Below are 18800 nucleotides of genomic sequence, written 5' to 3'. Positions count from 1 at the left end.
AAAAAAAAGAAGCACCCTGCATGAATTCCCACAGCTGAAGATTACTTCTTCTGTTTGCTTGTTTTTGCCAACAACTAAAACCAAAGATGTCTGTGTAGTTCTCAGTCATCCAGGTCATGGATCAATCGAAGCTTGATCCAAAACAACTGGACTTATAGTTTAAGATCTTGAAGATGTTCCACCTCCTCCAAAAGGCTTCTACATTTCTGAACTTTCTTAAGAAACTGGTAACAGGACTCGTGTTGTTGTTGCCATGGTATCGAAACAGGTATTTATATTGTTTGATTGAGGTTTAAGATTACAGTATCTTGACGACACTTGTTGGGATTACTTACTTCTTACAATAAGCTCATGTTATTGTGTCTTCAAAAATGGGAACAAGCAGAAGCCTTAAAGCAAAGATCTGTGATTTTAAGTCTGAACTCAGTAAAGTCAGAAGAGGAATACATGACTACAGAGCAGCTGAAGCTGTATGGAGACGTCTGTGTTTGGTTGTCTGTCCCCAGGTACAAACCTCATCAGGTTTCTGTCTCAGGTTCAGCTGGAATCACAATGTGTTTCAAGCGAACAACACTGTCTTGAGTTTCTAAAAGTCGGCTCTTTCCTGTCCTGGCAATGACATGGCGTATAGCGTAATATTCAGTAGTCTCGTTAAAAATACATCTGTGTAAAACGGGGAAATGTTATCTGGGTCACACAGTGCGAGTGATACGGTGGCTGTGTGGAAGATATCGTTTGTGTGGGACAAAGAACAGCTTTTTTTTATTTCTTTCTACATGGAGTCTCAACGAGGAGGACAAATAATGAGAAGACTTATCTTTAGAAATCTCCAATTATAGAACATTTCCCACTGGAGTAATTATACCTCTTGGCATTACATGAACTCAATAGCATTCATTGGCTTGTGTTTCTCAGGTGTCTTCTTATGTTCATATGGTTTGTTTGCAGAGTGGGGTTACAGAAATGTGACTCCCAACACCAACACCAACACCACACCCGTCCTATTTGTTTAATTGATATAGGAGTAGGTCAAAGGTAATCTTATCGTGTGACTAGTGAGAGATAAGGACGTACTTTTCTCAGAATATTTATCATGACAGGATGTGAACTCAATAGCGGTAACACTGCCTCTTGTTTTTCAGGATCTTTTATGTTAATTGTTTGTTTGCTGAGCGGGTTTACAGACAGGAGACTTTAAATACTGTCATCAGTAACCACTGTTATGTCAACCATTGGGTGTGTTTATTATTATGTTGACGCCTCAAGTTTTGCATTTTACCGCTCCAACTGTCCGAGCCATCTTGGTTGTTTGGAGCTAGAGGGGACCATATTTGGACAAGAAGGTGGATACGTTGCTACAGCTCTATTTTGGTTGAAAAGTTAAAATAAAGTGGTAGCGACTTGTCAATGGATGATGTTCCCAAAGCGGCCATGTTGCCGTGATATCACGGGTGGGAAAACCAAATGTTGTTGTGTTCCAGATTTAAGTTATGTAAACGTTGTAAGTCTGAACAACTGCTTTTTTTAGTAACTTTGTTTTTTTTGTTGGTGATTGTCTTGACCAGGTCTCCTTTGGAACAGAGGTTCTTACTCTCAATGGGTCAAACCTCGCAAAAAATAAAATAAAATAAAACATGGTAGGTCATGGAGGTCATTCCCTTGAGGCTACTTGTGACACATCAGAGCTGAAACCATTCATCTTTAAATTGATCGTCAGATAGCCTAATGGTATCTATCCCAAATATTTTAAAGAGGACGTATTATCCCCCTTCTCCATCTTTTCAAACAGCCCCCTGTGGTCTAACTGAAACATCTGTGCTGTGGTCAAAATATAACATGCATCAAGCACCAGAGGAGGTTTGTGAGCCTGTATAAACCAGCTCTCTCAGAACGCTCTGTTTTGGTGTGTGTGTCTCTTTAAATGCAACGAGCCCCCGAGTCCATGGGTGGAGATACCAGGGGAGGGGAGGGGATTTATTTTTTTTTTTTTACCAGAATCCCACTGTGACATCACAAGGAGAGCACATTTGAAACAGAGCATTTTCCTCTGACTTATGCATACCACAAACAAAGGACTGGATGGGTTTATTTCACATTTTGTGGGTCAGTAGACTCTCAGGTTACACAAATATATGTTCAAAAACACTGTAAACGTGGATTCTTCATAATATGTCACCTTTAATCATTGTTTTAAAATGTTCTCCTTTTAGCTTCTCATTTGTGAGGGGGTTACTTCTTTTTCTTAAGCACACATTACACTGGGATGATGAAGACTTCTAAATCAAACAAAGACATGCCCAATCATCAGGTCCCATATTGTAAGGGCCCAAGTCTACCATTTATCCATTCAGAGGACATATTTAGCTTCATTACGGCATCTTTATGATCAAGAAACTACTTAATTCAAGTCAACAGAGTGGGGGAGAAACCACCCATTTCACGCTGGTTTGAATATTTTTCACATTGTCTCCTCATAAATTGATGTGTCAGCGTGTTCTCGGTTAGTTACTAAAGTTTGATTCCTTATAAATGTCTAAATTGTTATCTTAAATGCGAACTTATACTGAGAAACAACACTAGCCCAAACTTTCCCCCCCTCGTTGCTATGGGCCACTCACCGTCTCTAGGATACTGTTGCCGGGCAGAGCGTTCTCGGACAGCGCGAGCCCACTTCTCTGCCTCCTCCAAGTTGGCGCGCGGATCTTGAAGCGCGGCGAGATGAAAGCTCTGCTCCACTCTCTGCCGCGACACCCCGGAACTCATCCAGCGGCGTTTGAGCGGGTAGAAGTAAGCCGACAGGTACGCGGCCGGGTCCGCGTTGTCATCTTCCCGGTAAGCCCGGCAGCCAACGCAGTCCTTCAGGCTCAGGACCGCCTTGTTCCGCCCGACAGGTGTCGAGGTGAGCCTCTGGACGACGAGCTCCCTTTCGGTCAAACTTACCGCACACCGGACTTTTCGGTTACCGGTCAGCGTGAACTCCCCGTAAAGCGATACCGAGTTGTTAACACCGGTGTTGTGGTCCGGTTCAGCCCGCCTCTCGTCCATCCTGAGCGGGCGAGGGGAGACTGAGACGCTGGGGGTGGTGGGGAGAGGGAGGGGGGGTCCGGGAAAAAGCAGCAGTCCCGCTCTCACATTGCTACCCGCCTGGATGTTGCGAGTAAAGTGGAGACTGTCAGACTGCCGGGGGGTCAAGTGAGAAAAGACTCGAATGCATCTCTTCCGGTTATATTTCAAAGTAAAAGCCCAATTTTCACAGTGGCGGCAATCTGACACACAAACAAAAAAATGTAAAATATAAATGTTTTTTTTCTCCCAAAGCTCACATTAGTATCATTTTCAAAATATTAATATTATAAACATATAATTTCAAAATAAAAGTATGAATGCTTAAAAAAAAAAAAAAACACCATAATGGAAGTAATGTTATTCAATTGTCTGTGCTCTAAATTTAAGGCGGGATGGACTTCATTCAGTAATTTACTCTTCTATGAGTGAGGGCTCCCTCTTCAGACTGCTGTTTAAAGGATATTAAGGTCCCTGTGACGTTTCACCTTAAATATGATGTTGCCCCCTCCCCATGTTGCAGAGGCGTAATGGGGATCAAATGATCTCCCTCTGTTCCGCCTTCACAGCTACTGCTGTGGTTCAAAGTTTATCAGCCCTTGGGGCCTCCCTACTGGCCTGAGGGCCCCCAAGCAGCTGCCTGTTGACAAACAGCAGAGGCGCTGGAAGTGAAGGAGTTGGTGGGCACATTATGGTAATAACCCATGTTCTTATTTCTGGTTAACAGTGTGCATGTAATCAGACTAACATCTGAAGCTCTCATTAACCGAGACATCCGAAAAACAATGCTTATAAGGTATTAGCACAACAAAAAACGTTAGAATATACATTTATGTTGATTAAACATTTCACCAGTTTAAACCACATATATTTATTAAATCTGAGGAAGTAATCGGTCCAATTCACGATTTTATTGTGAAGTTGAAATGTCCGGATGTTGCGGGTAGCTCACACTAGCTTGACAAAACTTCACTTACAACCAGTGTACCATTGGTGTTTGCTGCTCAGTAATGTTTACCTCGCCGTAAAAAAAGAGGTATGCTGCCACCTAGTGGTATTATTAGCAAAACACCAGGTTAAAAAGAAAAAACCACCACACTGTAATTACTTTGCAGGGTTGGAAAGAGACAAGAATATTGTACTCAAATAAAAGTACAGTTACTTTTATTGACTTGAGTAAAAGTAAAAGTTCTGGTCTATAAATCTTTTTAAGTGAAATAAAAAACTATTATTTTAAAGGTGTCTTAAAGAAACCAAGAACTGAGTAGTTATTTTGTACCTGAGGGGTTAAAAAGTAAAATCTTCCCCTCGTGCAAAAACAACAAGAATATGAATCTCCAACCCGGTGGTTTCAGTAAAACTTTAAATAAGTGCCCTTCCCAATTTAAGGCCCGGCCCCATTTACAGAGGAGCTGCTTGGCAACAACAGGCAAGGCAGGTCACTGCTTGGGGCCCCTGGTCAGTAGGGGGCCAAACCGAGGACTGACAAACTTTAAACCACATGTTGCAGAGACTCAGAATTTTACAATGACAGTTGAAAGCCTCCTTTGGGGGGTCCCATCTGACAGTACTCAATGATGTCGCACTGCTAAGCTTTCAAATCTTCCTGTGAAAACTTAAATGTGTACATTTTTCTTAGGGCCCAACAGGCTCTAGAATCGACGCTGCTCGTTTAGTATCCGGGTGTTTGAAGGACGTTTTGACAAATAAAGGTCGCTCTCAGTTAGAGGCCTCTGTGCATTGTGTTGATTAGCTTCAGCTTTTTTTAAATTCTCATTAGAGATAATTCATGTTTTCACATTTAAATATGTAAGAATGGATCAAATCTATTCAGTTAATTAAAAACTAGTCACACCAGTCACGTCATCGTTTCATCCTCCGCCTACTCAAAGTAGCTGCTTCCTCTTTCAGAGACGGATTTTGGACACAATTATGGATAACTGTGAATATAACAGCAACATTTGAATCAAAGCTGCAGCAACAAACGACGATTATGATGATCAGGAGCAGCTCTTTGAATCTAATTAGGCTCCCTGTGTGCATATAAATGCTCTTTAATTAGAGTGAACTGGAACTGAACAGATGTTTAATGAGCAAAAAGAAAAATGTGTTTGATTAAGAATGTGTCCTGAAATATGTTACTGTGAACGATGGTGACAAATGAAGACAATGGCAGTGATTATTTTTTGAAAGGTTGTTTTTATCTTATGTTATGTTGTTGATATTGTCATACTGATACGGCTCTATGACTTGTGATTTATTGGATTTATCTGATGATGCACACCTACACCTCTTGTCATAAATACTCAAAAAGAGGGAGCACAGGACAGCAAAGCGGTTCTGCTGTGTGCACCGTGCACAGAGGCTGTAAATGGTAAATGGACTTGGAGCTTGTATGGCGCATTTCTGGTCTTCTTACTACTCAAAGCACTCAAAGGTTGCTGTGCAAAGAGTCCATCAGAAGTAACTAATCCCATTCATATTCATTCATACACCACTGACAAATCAGCAGGAGCAACTTGGGGTTAAGTGTCTTGCCCAAGGAGGCGGGGGATCGAACCCTCGACCTTCCAGGTGAGAAATGACCAACTCTACCAACAATATCATCTCCCCCTAATCTCTCCTTCCAATGTTTCCTGTCTCTCTTCGGCTGTCCTTCAAAATAAAGGCAAGAAGGCCCCAAAAAAATAACTTAAAAAAACACTGTTTGACTTTTACTAGAATTATTTCTAAGTTTTAAATTCAGATTCTGTGTCAACCCTGCTCCTTCCTCAGGCATGTAGTGACATTATGCCTGAGGGAGAAGCCAGCAGGTTATTAAAAAGAAAGATCTAGCATCCCTATAACTAAATAGTCAGGATTAGTTTTTGGCTGCAGGATTTCATTATTCCGATTCTGATGAGTTACTTTGTGTGGGAAACTGGTATCAGAGGATCAGAGCTCACCAGAGTGTCAGCTTTGTGTATAAAGTCGACTTTAATAAATCCACACATTCACTGCGGCGTCATTCATAAAATATTTAAATCAGGAGAGACTTCAGGAAGAGTTTACAAATATTTATTTAATGGTTTAGGAAAAGATAAATATGTAACATCTTTGATTAGACTCCGCCATGATGACTTCAAGAACTCAGAGGGGAAGCGAGGCCGACAGCAGGATAGGATAGACTCCCACTAAGGAGTCTAGACCCTGGTGGTGATAGAAGAAGTCAGGATGTGATGAGGAGTAGGTTTCTGAGGCTGGATCTGAACCCTGCTGAGCTGGACTGGAGGTGATCGGGCGGAGGGGGGTCTCAGCGATCGCACTGAAATGACAAACTGACTTCAGAAGAGAGAGGACCGGTTTGAAAATCTGACAGCAGCAGGGTGATTGGTGGAGAGAGGTCGTGGGAGATCTTGGTTTGGACCCAGGAAACACAAGACCGAGACCAATCAAGTCCTTAAAAAGATTTGATAGATAATCTGTGCAGATGTGTTTTGTTCCTTCTTATTAACAGTCTGCCCTCCAGATGGCGAAGTTGGATCAAGGAAGAAAAACACAAATCATCATGTTGCATGCATCTGGTTTAAGGATTTAGATATCTTCAAATACTTTTGACATTTGCGATAATAGAGTTCCTAATAGAGTGGATGCATAATGCTCTGCTGTATTCCTGTCACATTGGTGGTTTTAGTCCCTTTTCAAAAATAACCCTGCAGCCCGTATAGGTCCCTGTGGTACCAGAAATTGAATGCATGCAGGCGTCCCCGGGACAACAAAACAGGAAAAACAAACCTTTATATCAACAAGGATTCAATCATTTATGTGATCAGGGACAGGAAATAACAAGGGATCATTTGTCGGAGAAAGGAAATGATCCTGCTCCTGTGAGGATGAGAAACAGCATTCATCTCAGAGATCCTGTACATTCATCGAGATTAATAGTTACTGCAAATGATTGAATCACCTCTGGATGTTTGAGAGGCCACATGCAGAGAGTCAAATCTGAATCTGAATCTTTCTAGTGAATTGTTTTTTGTGCTGCTGAGTGCGTGGGAGTGGATTCCCCCTTTTAGAACAAACACAGTTATCATTACAGAAAACAGGTTTTTATTTCAGACTGTGAGCGTGTTAGACGACAAAAAAATAATAACTTTATTTATATAACACCTTTTAAAAACACAGGTTTACAAAGTGCTTTGACAAACAGCAAAAACAAGAACAAAGCAAACGAAACCAAACACAGAAGAACAGAAACAACAGCAACAACAAACAAATGCAACAGATTCAACAGAAAAGAACCCAAAGTGCACGATACCAAACAGACATATATAACCCGACCTTCACAAGAACCATCAGAAGAACCATCAGAAGAACCATCATAAGAACCCAGGCAACACAAGAACCCAACAACACGAGCTGACACCAAGAGGACCAAAGATTTAAAAAGATGTAAGAAACTAAAAGAGATAAAAACAAATAAAAAGATAACAGCAATAAGAAGGTAAGAGCAGGAAAAGAAATAGAAACAAGTGATTAAAGGATAAAAAACCCCCAATAATAATAATAATAAAAAGTATATATTCATATAAAAACATAAAAAGACAAAGTAAGATAAAAAAATGATCAAGTTAAAACATAAGAGGAGTTAAGATAAGAGCATAAATAAAAGGACAGTAAGAAGTAAAAGAAGATACTAAGAGTAAAACCAGTAAGAAGACATTAAGAAGAAGACATCACATAAAAGCAAGTCTGTAAAAGTACGTTTTAAGAAGGGATTTAAAAGAATTGAGGGAATCTGTGAGTCTCACCTCCTCAGGGAGGTAATCACAGAAAACCTCAAAACAGAAACTAATTAAAGAACTACTACTTACACTTTTTAAGATTCTGGGTCCTGACAGACATTAATAACTCATGTGCTCTGAAAAAGGAACAAAGGAAACCTGTCAAACCTATGACACCGCTAACGATACAGCCTCACGCTACGTCTCAGTCTGTTCTGAATAATATCTGCAGGGTTGTACTCTCTCGGCCTCTCGGAGTGTCGCGTTCCCACCTCTGGAACTCCCTCCCACCACAAATCCGTAACATCGACTCTCTCTCCATTTTCAAATCTCATCTCAAAACACATCTTTTTAAACTGGCATATTCAGTCTGATCATTCTCCGCCCGGTCTCATGACTCCTTCACATCCTGTACATTTGTGTTTTTAATGTTAATTTGATTGTTGTGTTGTTTTTATCTCTGCTCTGTAAGGTGACCTGTATCAGAACCAGATAGAGACAGGGACTCAAAAGCAGACTCACACGTGGCTGAGTTCAGGAAAAGGTAGAGTTTAATAACAGTCCAGGTCGGTACACGGGCTCCAAAGGGAGCAGGCAGAAGGCAAAACAGTAAGGCAGGCACGGTCAAAAATCACTATAAGTCTACTAGGAAACAATGCTGGAACAAGGTGACACACAGGAACACACTATGAACTGGTAACATGGGGGAAGAAACACAGGGATATATACACACAGACAATCAGGTGATAACTAGACACAGGTGAACACAATCAGGGCAGGAACACATGAGGAGCAGGATCTGAAAGACAGAGACAAGGGGAAGTACAAAATAAAACAGGAACAGACAAAAATACTAAATAATTGAGTAAAAAACAAAACATGACACGAGGTAACTTTACGGATCCTGTCACTGTCCTACATTTCATTTCTTTTATTGTATGCTGATTTTATCCATCGTTGTTTTTTAAATGTTGATTGTTGTACAGTGTCCTTGTTTGTCTTGAAAGGCGCTTATAAACAAAATGTATTATTATTATTATTATTATTATTAAAACTATTAGATTGAGCCTACATTGTTTATTGTCATTTATAATTTCAGTTAATTTATTGTAATTTCATAGAACAGAGTGTCCTAAATTAATGCAAAGACAAGAATAATATTGTTGAACATCAGAGCAGCAAAAAGTTTTTTGTTGTTGAATTGAGATTTCACAAAGACATCAAAAGTAGAAAAATAAGAAATAAATATTAAGAGTGAAAAGTTGTCTGCAACATGATTTAATGTTCTTTTGTTTTTGCAACAGTCCCTGTAAATATAAAACACTTTACAATAAATAAACAGATATTTGATCCTCAGAACACATTTGAAGTTGTTAACGTCTGTATGATGATATTAAATGTCTATCTTAGTTGGAGCAGTGTTTGAACTCACAGGTTGCTGTCTCCATGACGACCGGACACAAGAGGCGTTGCACGTGATCCGAAAGTGGTCATCGGTGCAGACTCGCTGGTGGAGGGTTTTACAACCCACTACCACTCCCCGCTAATTGGTTTGGGACAGACTTAATATGGCGGACCCTCAGCGAGGACGCAGAAACAGAGGGGTAGTGGGGAGGGAGAGGGTGGAGTGGCCGGTTTGAAAAAGACCCACACAATATTTACAAGAGAGGAAAGGAGGCTCTATTGAACTAACATGCCCTCCTCTGGTTTTAAATATGTCCTCAGACAATATTTAAAAAGCTTGATATAATGGAGACATCAAGAATGAAGAAAATGACCTATTATTTAATCTGGAAGAGAAAAAGAAAGTGAGCTGAGGAGTTGTATTGACTTTATATAATTATCTTTAAGTATTAGTGTCTGGTCTGTTTATTGCACCTCATAGCTTTCACACTTACCTCAAACTTATCACAAAGTGAACTATCTAAGAAAAGCACAAACTCTCTAATCAATTCATAGCTTTCATGTGATGTCACACATGCTCATGGAAGGTAGTAGAGGTGGGGAAAAAATGTATTCATGTAAAAATCGAGATTCATAACTTCCAAAAATCTTCTTTTGGCTAATCAGTCACTATCTGCTAAATCTAAGGCTAGCTCTTTAACTCAGTAGAATGACAAAAGGAGCAGTAAGAAAAATTTGCCAATCTAACAAATGACTGGAGTAGATCCTGAAGTATGTACTAATTCAAAAATAGACTTTGTATCATGAATTCAGAATCGTTTTGAATCGAAAAAAGATTCTGAATCGATTCATGAGACCTAGAAAGGAAATCAAATTGAATCGTGAGACTTCCAGCCCTAGAAGGTAGTGTTACATTGTCACCTTGGTTCTCTCAGTGTAGAGACTATCTCTCCATCTTGTTACATTACGTATGTGGGATATGATCCCCTGCTCGTCAGAGTCCGTGGGTATTACTTGAAGAGACTCGCCCCACAGCTCATTCCCCTGCTGGCCTGCACTCACACTGCTCAAGGACTAACCGGGCCTGAGCGAGTTTACCTCTTGTACATAAGGTCGTAATACAACACATGCATGGCTTTATGTTATCATGAAGCGTGCTTAGTTTACAAGACAGGCTTACTTGATAAAAAAAAGAAAGAGACGCGCTGTCAGGTGTTCTTCCTTTCCTCAGAGAACAACACAGAGAACATGTCAGCTACTTTACTGACTTTGTGGCTTATTTTGAGTCATTGAGTCACACTCCAGGATGTCTCCATAATGAAGGCTGTCCACGTTGTGTACCTGTGTACTTGTGCTCATGCATGAACTGTACCGTGCTGAAGCACACCTCTTTGAATCATGCCATGGCCAAGGAAGGATCGGAGCATTCTCACTGGTCAAACGAACTGGACTTTAGGGCTGTAAGTTTCCATTCATACAATCTGCTTTCTCATAATGCTGAGCTGAAACATCAAAAGAGTTGCTTGCAGACAAGGTGTTTCTCCTTTTAACAAGTCATGAGGTTTGTTAAAAACATCAACTGCTTCACAGGTAACTCTTATCAAGTATTTGAAAAACAATCTTTTTGAGGCAGTGTGCATCAGGTTACAGACTCTAAAGTCATAAAGGAACATTTAAAATTTCTGCTAGACTAGATTGGAGCAACTTAACCACTGCCTTATTCTGACATCCTGCCAGTGTACTTGTACATTCAAAATTCATCTTTTTGTTTTTGGTCAGAGTTGTGGTTCTTCTCTCAAACTCCGCCTGTTTGCACCCATAGTTAAACCAAGTAAGCTTATCATCTGCTGCAGCTGCTGATTGAACACGTTTCATTGGCTGCATTCTCACACATTTTATCTGAACTGCTGTCTGATGGTGTCTTTACATGGAGTTACATTAAAGATTCTTGATATTCTTATCCTTAGAAAGCCAACCTCGTTAGTGCCTTAGATTCTTTTTTAAAATAACATCAGTACTGGACGCCAGTCTGGTAACTTCATCCATATTCATAATGTGAAGAGGAAGTAAGACAAACTTTAACAGCTTGACTTCTGATGACCACAGAGGAACATTTGCTGTAGAGACGACATCTCCTCCCTGTTGTAAGTAGAACTATTCAATGATATGCCATTTATTGAAACATGTACAGACCTTCTGTTAATGTGTTTTATTTACTCTGAAGTCACACAGGGATGAGAGGAGCAGCTATGAGTTTGAAAGCAGCAGTGAGTGGATTGGTTATCTTCCTTCTCTCTGTGTCAGGTACTGTATATCCTCACTAAAACTTTCATCACTGAACGTATTTGGATAAGGCTTAAATTGTTTTTAAAATGATAAAAGAGTAGACTCTTTAATGTTCAGGTTTTTTAGATTGAGTGTTAGATATGATTCAAACTGTTAAAGACATGTTTGCTTCTGTTTCTTTCTATAATTAGATTGTTTTGTCTCACTAAGTTTCTAAGTCTTACGATGTGTTTTTAATGTTTTCATACATTCAACATCCGTCTGCATCATTTTTCACAAACAGTGAAGATTTTTGGAGTATTTTACAGTAAGAGAAGTTCTGAATACCTAAAGCTGCAGAATTCAGTAACTTCCAGCTGTAAGAGTCTTTATTTCCTTCATGAGAGAACAAGATAACATCTCCAGAAAAAGGGAACCAGAAATGCTGATGCATTAAGTTTTGTATGATGTATGTGTGATGTTTCCGTTCTCTTTCTGCTTAACAGTGTTGGGGTTGTATCAAGTCAACTTTGGTTATATTCTTTAATAATTATACTTAATTATTAATAATATAAATAAAATATCATTAAACTATGTTTAATCTCGTTTTGGGGCACCAACCTGTAATCAGGTAAATATAACCAAAATATCACTCAAATCAGTCTCACATTAGTTATTTAATTACTAATATTATTAATAATGAATAACTATATTTAATAAATTGAAGGCGTGAAATCCGTACACAAAGCCTTCTCACCCAGCTTATATCACAATGCAAATACACTTGTAACCACAAACAACTGCTCTCTTAAATTATAACAGAATTTATTTAAACAAAGCAACACCAATCCAAAATCAATGAACTTAATTAAACAAATAACTATTATAAACTAATCTAAGCAACAAACATTATCAAACAAGGCTTGTGGATGAGGTGTAAATGTGTGTGTGTGCAGATGAGTATGTATGTAGATGTGTGTGTGTGAGAGAGAGAGAGAGAGAGAGAGAGAGAGAGAGAACAAGATGGTGGAGAGAGACAATGCACCATGTGGCTTCGTCACATGGTGACAAAATGGTGGACAACAAAGGAAGCCGTGTGGCTACCTTTTGAAATAGTTTGAGCTCTCTGAGCTGAGTTCAGTAACTGTTACTTAAACACCAGAAAGCCAGTGGCCGGACTTTGATTCAACGGCGGGTACACTGGTCTTTCTGATTGTGAAAGCCGTTGACTGAAGGTAAACTAGCATAGCATTAAACACATAGACGAACACAGCAGTTCATTACAATAAAACAAATGCAGTAGCTTACAACAGATAATATACAGAATGTGACGTGTCGTCAACAATGATGCATAATTATCAGTGGTTATAAAAGAAACATAACTATTTCTGAAACTATTTCTGCCCAGACCAAAGCTCTTACTTGGGGTAACTCCTGGTGATCGTTGCAAAGTTGGTTAGATCGTCACTCTGTTGAATGTTAAATCAACAGATTCAGGCAGGTTTCCTTCGTGGCAGATGTAGGAGGAGGGTAGCGGGATTCAGATCTTCGACCAGAGCGCTGCTCTATAGGGTCTTCTGGTTGCAGGAGCCGAGTTCTTTATGTGTCCTTGTGGATTCAGGGATCAGTGGGCTTCCTTCAGCGCTCCTGTCCAGTTGCGTTCAATGACGTCTTACGAAAAATCAAAGGAAAGAAACTCTTCTTTTTGCTCGAACCTGATAGCATCTGATTGCGCCCAAAACTCCTAGAAATATGCAGTGGAAGTAGTCAGCTGAATCCTCTGATGCTTGAATTCAGCATGTGAAGAGCTACCTATACTGAGCAACCTCAGCTCTGGAGTTTAACCTATGTAAGTCAAGAGGAGGAAAGGCTTTGTCTCGAATGCTGGAGTCCATCATATGGAGAGGGTATCCTCTGGTGTCGGCAGACCACACTTGAAGAGCAGGAAAGGGTTTGTCTCGAATGCTGGAGTCCATCATATGGAGAGGGTATCCTCTGGTGTCGGCAGACCACACTTGAAGAGAAGGAAGCAATGCCTGGTGATTGCTTTTAAAGACTGGAGCTGCCTGTGGGTTTACCTCAGGCCTCCTCCAATGAGGATAGAGAATTCAGACATCCCCCCCACTTTTCACACCTATTTGTTGGTTTCTGTTGGGGGGTTGCTGAGCTAAGACCCCTTTGTTCAGTTCCCTCCAAAATACTCTAGTCAGGCTTGAGAACTGTGATACAGGCCTGAGTCGCTTGTCACATGCACATGGCTGAGGCCCAACAACAGTTAAGTGTCCTGATGAAACAGACTCACACGTGATCTTCAGTTTTCTTCTTTTCACACTAACCTGACCACAGATTGAACAGAGAGGAAACAAAGACAAGAACACTTCAGACACAGCCACTAAACTGCATTTACATTCAGGTCCAACGATTTCCTCGTCTGTAAGCAAACAGTTTGTCTTTGAAAAGAACATTTTTACAACAACCAAGTTTGTTAAATGTATTTAAGTTATCTTGTAAGATGCACAGAGTTACATTTCTTCTAAAATCAGAAATCATTTTTTTAGTTTCTCGTGTGTTTAAAATCAACGAGTTATCAGAACAGCAGTTGTAAAAGTGATCTCCCTCAGCTCTGTAATTGGTCTCATTGTCATTTAAAAAACCTTTCCAAGTGACATCATCTGCAAAAAGTTGCTCTAGAACACACTGCAAAGACTTCAGCCATCGGCCAACCACCCCGTACGTTCTGCACATGCGTGAGGGGCGGCGGTAGCTCGTTGTTATGATACTAGAAGACCATTTTCACACTGCTGTCGGTCGTATTATAGATCGTCTACTAATGGAGAATAATGTCTGATAAAAAGTTTAAATTTGGCACTGGCGTGGTCAGCTCTTGGTCTTTTAGTGGAAAAAGAAAAGAAGAGGCGGAGTAGATGAATAAGAAGAAACCGCACTAATGGGTGAAAGCATGGATACTACAGCGGCATGCTCAAGGTGCTTTCCTGAACCTGAGTCGAAAGCTGGAGATATATGAAACCTCTGAACAGCCAATCAGAGAGATTCCTTCCACCGACCGCCAACGCCGAATCAACAAAAAAAGGCAGACGGGGCCGACGGGTAGCAACAGAGCCGGACACACCTTCTCATTGGTGTGGACGTGAGAAGAAAACACAAACAAAAACAAGTTGACATACAAACAACAGATTACACAAGGAGTTAAAACATGGATAGGACCTACAGGAGACACTAATATTAGACAGACTGATTACAGGTCAGCCAGACTGAATACAAAATAAACACAAGTGCTGTGTGCTGAGGTAGCAGTCTCAATTTAAAAAACAGCTTTCATTACTGATTGAGATATTTTACAGCAACAGGGACAAATTACTTTCTATAAATGTTCTTTTTAGCACGGGGTATTGTGTTTGCCCTGAAGGCAGCAGCTGAAAGAAGTGATTTAAAGAATGGCTGCTGTCCTCTAAAATGTAGACACTCAAACGTTGGACTGCTTTGTCGTGGTGATTGAACTTTGTTGTCTCTCTTTTGACATTAAGATGTATAAATCATATAAATCATGAAACAATGATAAATAAGAGTACACTTTCAATCAGTGATTGTTAAACTCTGTTTAAGGTGCACTGGCTGACTTCAGAGTTCCTAAATTGACTCAGCAGAAAGAGTCTCTGTTGTGTTTTTGTTTGTAAAAACGATCAGTTCTGTGGTCCATGTTTGACCTGATTGTGTTTCCTGATGTGCTCTGTGTTTCAGTGGTGAAGGGAGAGGATACCTGGAGAGTGACTCACTCTTCTGCTCAGATCTGTGCCGTCAAAGGATCAACAGTGGAGATACCCTGCACCTACACATACCCATCAACAATAAGACAACAAACTACTGTAGTTCAGAGCAGATTCTGGTTTACTAAAGACAGGTATGAACCTGTAGATGTGAGAACAGACCCAGACTACTCAGGTCGTGTTGAGTATCTTTTTCATGAGAACGTCTGCACTCTGAGAATCAAAAACCTGACAGAGAGAGACTCAGCTGTTTACAAGTTCATGTTCACAACAAACCAACCAGGAGGAAGTTTAACTGGTGATGAAGGAGTCACTTTGTCCATCACAGGTAACATTCTCATTTTAAGTATTTTCTTCATTTTCAGAGTTAATACTACTGTGAATCTTTTTGTTTTTGTTTATTTTAATGTTCTAACTTTCTTCACATGTTCAGACCTTCAGGTGCAGGTGGAAAGAAAAAGGAATCATGCCGAGCTGAAGTGTTACAGCAGCTGTAATGTGGCTGATAATCCTTCATATGTCTGGTACAGAAATGAAAAAAAAATGATTGCAGAGACGTCTTCTATTAGAGTCTCTGTTCATGAGAATAACAAGTATTCCTGCTCTGTTAAAGGACGAGAGGATTCCCGCTCTCCTGAAGTCTGTAAGTTTACTCCACAGTGTTTGACTTTTTATAACCTGTTAACTCTTCCTCATTTTAACATTCAAAAAGTTTGACCTGGCATTGATTTTCAAAGTAAATGAAAAGTGTTTTCTCCTCCAGATGCTCCAAAGCTTCCCTCTGTGTCAGTGAGTCCCTCTGCTGAGATAGTGGAGGGCAGTTCAGTGACTCTGACCTGTAGCAGTGATGCTAACCCAGCAGCTACTTTTAAATGGTACAAGAGAAATCAGACCCCTCAATACCTTCATGAAGGAGCACAGCTGGTCTTCAACTACATTCAACCCTCGGCCTCTGGAGAGTATTACTGTGGATCTGAGAACAAGCTGGGGAGGAAGAGGTCTGGATACGTCTCTATCAATGTGAAATGTGAGTGAAACAGCAGAAATGTTCTTGAAGATATTATGTGTAAAGAAGAAACTCTCACCTACAAATAAACACACTACTATAGTCTCTCTGACAGATTCAAGTTAAAGGACCAGTGTGTGAGATTTAATCAGGACTTTAATGTGACGATTTAAAATATTTTTACTTGAGTTTAATTACTTTAAAAGTTTGTAATGTTAATGATTGTTTATGTCTGCACTTCACAAAGTTCACAATGCTTCACATGTTTCTATAATAAACCAGAAGACTCAGAACAAACGGCTGCTTTAGAGCGGGCCTTCAGTCTACTGAAGCCGGGCGACTCTGAGCCATTTCAGGACGATTTCATCAAAACCTTTGAGTCGACTGATTTTTCATTCTGCCTGATCTCCCGTTGTTAGTTGTGCAGTGTACACTGAGGCTCGACAGCCTATCATTGTCTGATCAGCTGCTTCAGACTGGTCGGATGATTTTCTGGCACGTTTGATATTTTGGTTGTACGACTGCCCACACTCACATAGCAGAGCCATGCGCAGATCCCACGACTTCAGGACTTCTCCCCCCTGATTGTGTCTGCGCAAACTGACAGAAAACATCCTAAATCACCATGGCAACAGTAGACACGCCTGTTTAATCCAAAAGAAACGATGGCAGGAAATATCTGCAGACCTCCAGCTGAGAGGGAATACTTGTTATTATTTAGCTGCTAGTAAGCTTGTGTGTGTGTGTGTGTGTGTGTGTGTGTGTGTGTGTTTGTGTGTGTGTGTGATTGTGTGTGATTGTGTGTGTGTGTGATTGTGTGTGTGTGTGTGTGTGTGTGTGATTGTGTGTGTGTGTGTGTGTGTGATTGTGTGTGTGTGATTGTGTGTGTGTGTGTGTGTGTGTGTGTGTGTGATTGTGTGTGTGTGATTGTGTGTGTGTGTGATTGTGTGTGTGTGTGTGTGTGTGATTGTGTGTGTGTGTGTGTGTGTATTTGAGTCGTGCATATGAGACAGATCTATTGATGATGGTGAATGCTCTGTCCTGATTTCACTCGTACAGTGTGAGTCGACATTCCTCCATGAATTTCAAACAATCGTACAGAGTACGCTGAGCTTTAATGATTGTTGTAAACTCTGCAGGTGAAGAGGGGAGCATCGAGGGAGGGGTTGTCAGCTGGTTTCAATCTGCACCCTCAGCACTTTATTCCACTTAATTCTTCTTTGGTCACTTCAGTTATATTTTTATTCTTCTCTCCTCAAGATGCTCCATCAGTTTGTTCAGCGTCTGTGAGTCCTGCTGGTGAAATCAGAGAGAACAGTAGAGTGACTGTGACCTGTAGCTGTGATGCTAACCCAGCACCTGAATACACCTGGTACAACGTGAACGGTCGTGAACTCAGTAAAGAATCAGAGCTCGTCTTCAGCTCAGTTCAGTCCTCTGACTCTGGAAGGTATTACTGTAAAGCTAAGAATGATCTGGGAGAGAGGACATCTGGATACGTCAAAGTTGAAGTGAAATGTGAGTGAAAAACATTTTCTTTGAAAAGCAACATTGAGCTGATTTCTCATTTGAAGGTTTAATTTGCTGATCATATCTGCTTCCTCTAGCTCTACTTCACACTCACAGTCTGCAGCTAAAGCCCACTGAGCACTGACAACTAATGGTTAAAAGACACATCTTCAATTTGAATTTAAATGTTGAATATAGCTGGAGTAGAGCGTTAGTTATATAATACATGTTAGCAGTGTGAGATTGTCTGTACCAACGTCTCCTCACAGCACGTGACCGAGTGAGCGTCTGAAGAGTTTCTTAAATTTGTTCCAAAGAAAAACCTTCGACTGATTTTTGACGTGTTCTTAAACAACAGAATTGTTCACACCTCATCGCTCAACAGAGCTTGTTAGCTTATTTTGCAAAGTGAAGATAGTGATGCATTGATCATTTCTATGATTGACATGTTGAGCTTTGACTTTTGATAACATGGAGGCAAAACTTTATTCTGCTCTCCGCCAGCAAAGACTGAAGCACCACAGTTCTGTTTGTTCACCTTCAAAATAAAAGCACTAGATGTCATACTGTTTACAAAGGGAAACTGAAATTCACAGAGCAGAGAAATAAACATTTCATGGATCCAGTGTGGACAAGAAGCGTTCAATGCTTCGTCATGCGACATCATATCTAACATCTGATGCTGTGAGGAGCATCGATGGGAGCTGGAAAACAACACTCCTGAATGTATTACACACCACCACCCAAAAGGGGGCAGCAGAGGGATGCGTCCCTAAAACTGAGACATGAAGAGAGAGTCATCAGTAGTTTTGTCTTAGTGAGAATAGATTGTTTGAATTGATCCACTTGTTTTAATGTGCTTCATGTTCTTATACTCAGTGTTTTTATGAGATGTCTTGACTGTGATTGTAGCTGCTGGAACAGAGTCACTTAAAGGAATCATTAATAATCTATATATTAAAACAGGCTCATTCGTATCCCCTTTTCTGTTCATGTGATATGTCT

At 40.3% G+C, this 18800-nt stretch overlaps 2 protein-coding genes across 2 annotated transcripts in view; one reads left to right on the top strand and one right to left on the bottom strand.

The window, feature by feature from the left end:
- Window positions 1-3114, bottom strand: part of LOC110004136 (sphingosine kinase 1-like) — a 35418-nt gene extending 32304 nt beyond the window's left edge. The window contains 1 exon segment of the mRNA XM_065959852.1: window positions 2619-3114. Coding sequence (XP_065815924.1) covers window positions 2619-3045 — 427 coding nt within the window. The 5' untranslated portion in view covers window positions 3046-3114.
- Window positions 3115-14694: 11580 nt separating this feature from the next.
- On the top strand, window positions 14695-17998 carry LOC114918905 (B-cell receptor CD22-like). The gene is made up of 4 exons (XM_065959847.1): window positions 14695-15608; window positions 15714-15923; window positions 16044-16307; window positions 17547-17998. The coding sequence occupies exons 1-4, from the start codon at window positions 15212-15214 to the stop codon at window positions 17810-17812; spliced, it is 1137 nt and encodes a 378-aa protein (XP_065815919.1). The 5' UTR covers window positions 14695-15211; the 3' UTR covers window positions 17813-17998.
- Window positions 17999-18800: the final 802 nt, after the last annotated feature.

The sequence above is a fragment of the Labrus bergylta genome, chromosome 1 (assembly GCF_963930695.1).
Source record: "Labrus bergylta chromosome 1, fLabBer1.1, whole genome shotgun sequence".
Lineage (NCBI taxonomy): Eukaryota > Metazoa > Chordata > Actinopteri > Labriformes > Labridae > Labrus > Labrus bergylta.
The sequence above is the reverse complement of the archived record's forward strand: the minus strand, read 5'-3'. Positions and strand labels throughout refer to the sequence as shown.

Bases quoted from the DNA above. Each gene is read 5' to 3' on its own strand.
- LOC114918905 (XM_065959847.1), top strand. From the start codon at position 15,212: ATGTTTGACCTGATTGTGTTTCCTGATGTGCTCTGTGTTTCAGTGGTG. The intron at 15,609-15,713 runs GTAACATTCTCA...TCACATGTTCAG, and splicing joins AGTCACTTTGTCCATCACAG to ACCTTCAGGTGCAGGTGGAA. The intron at 15,924-16,043 runs GTAAGTTTACTC...TTTCTCCTCCAG, and splicing joins TTCCCGCTCTCCTGAAGTCT to ATGCTCCAAAGCTTCCCTCT.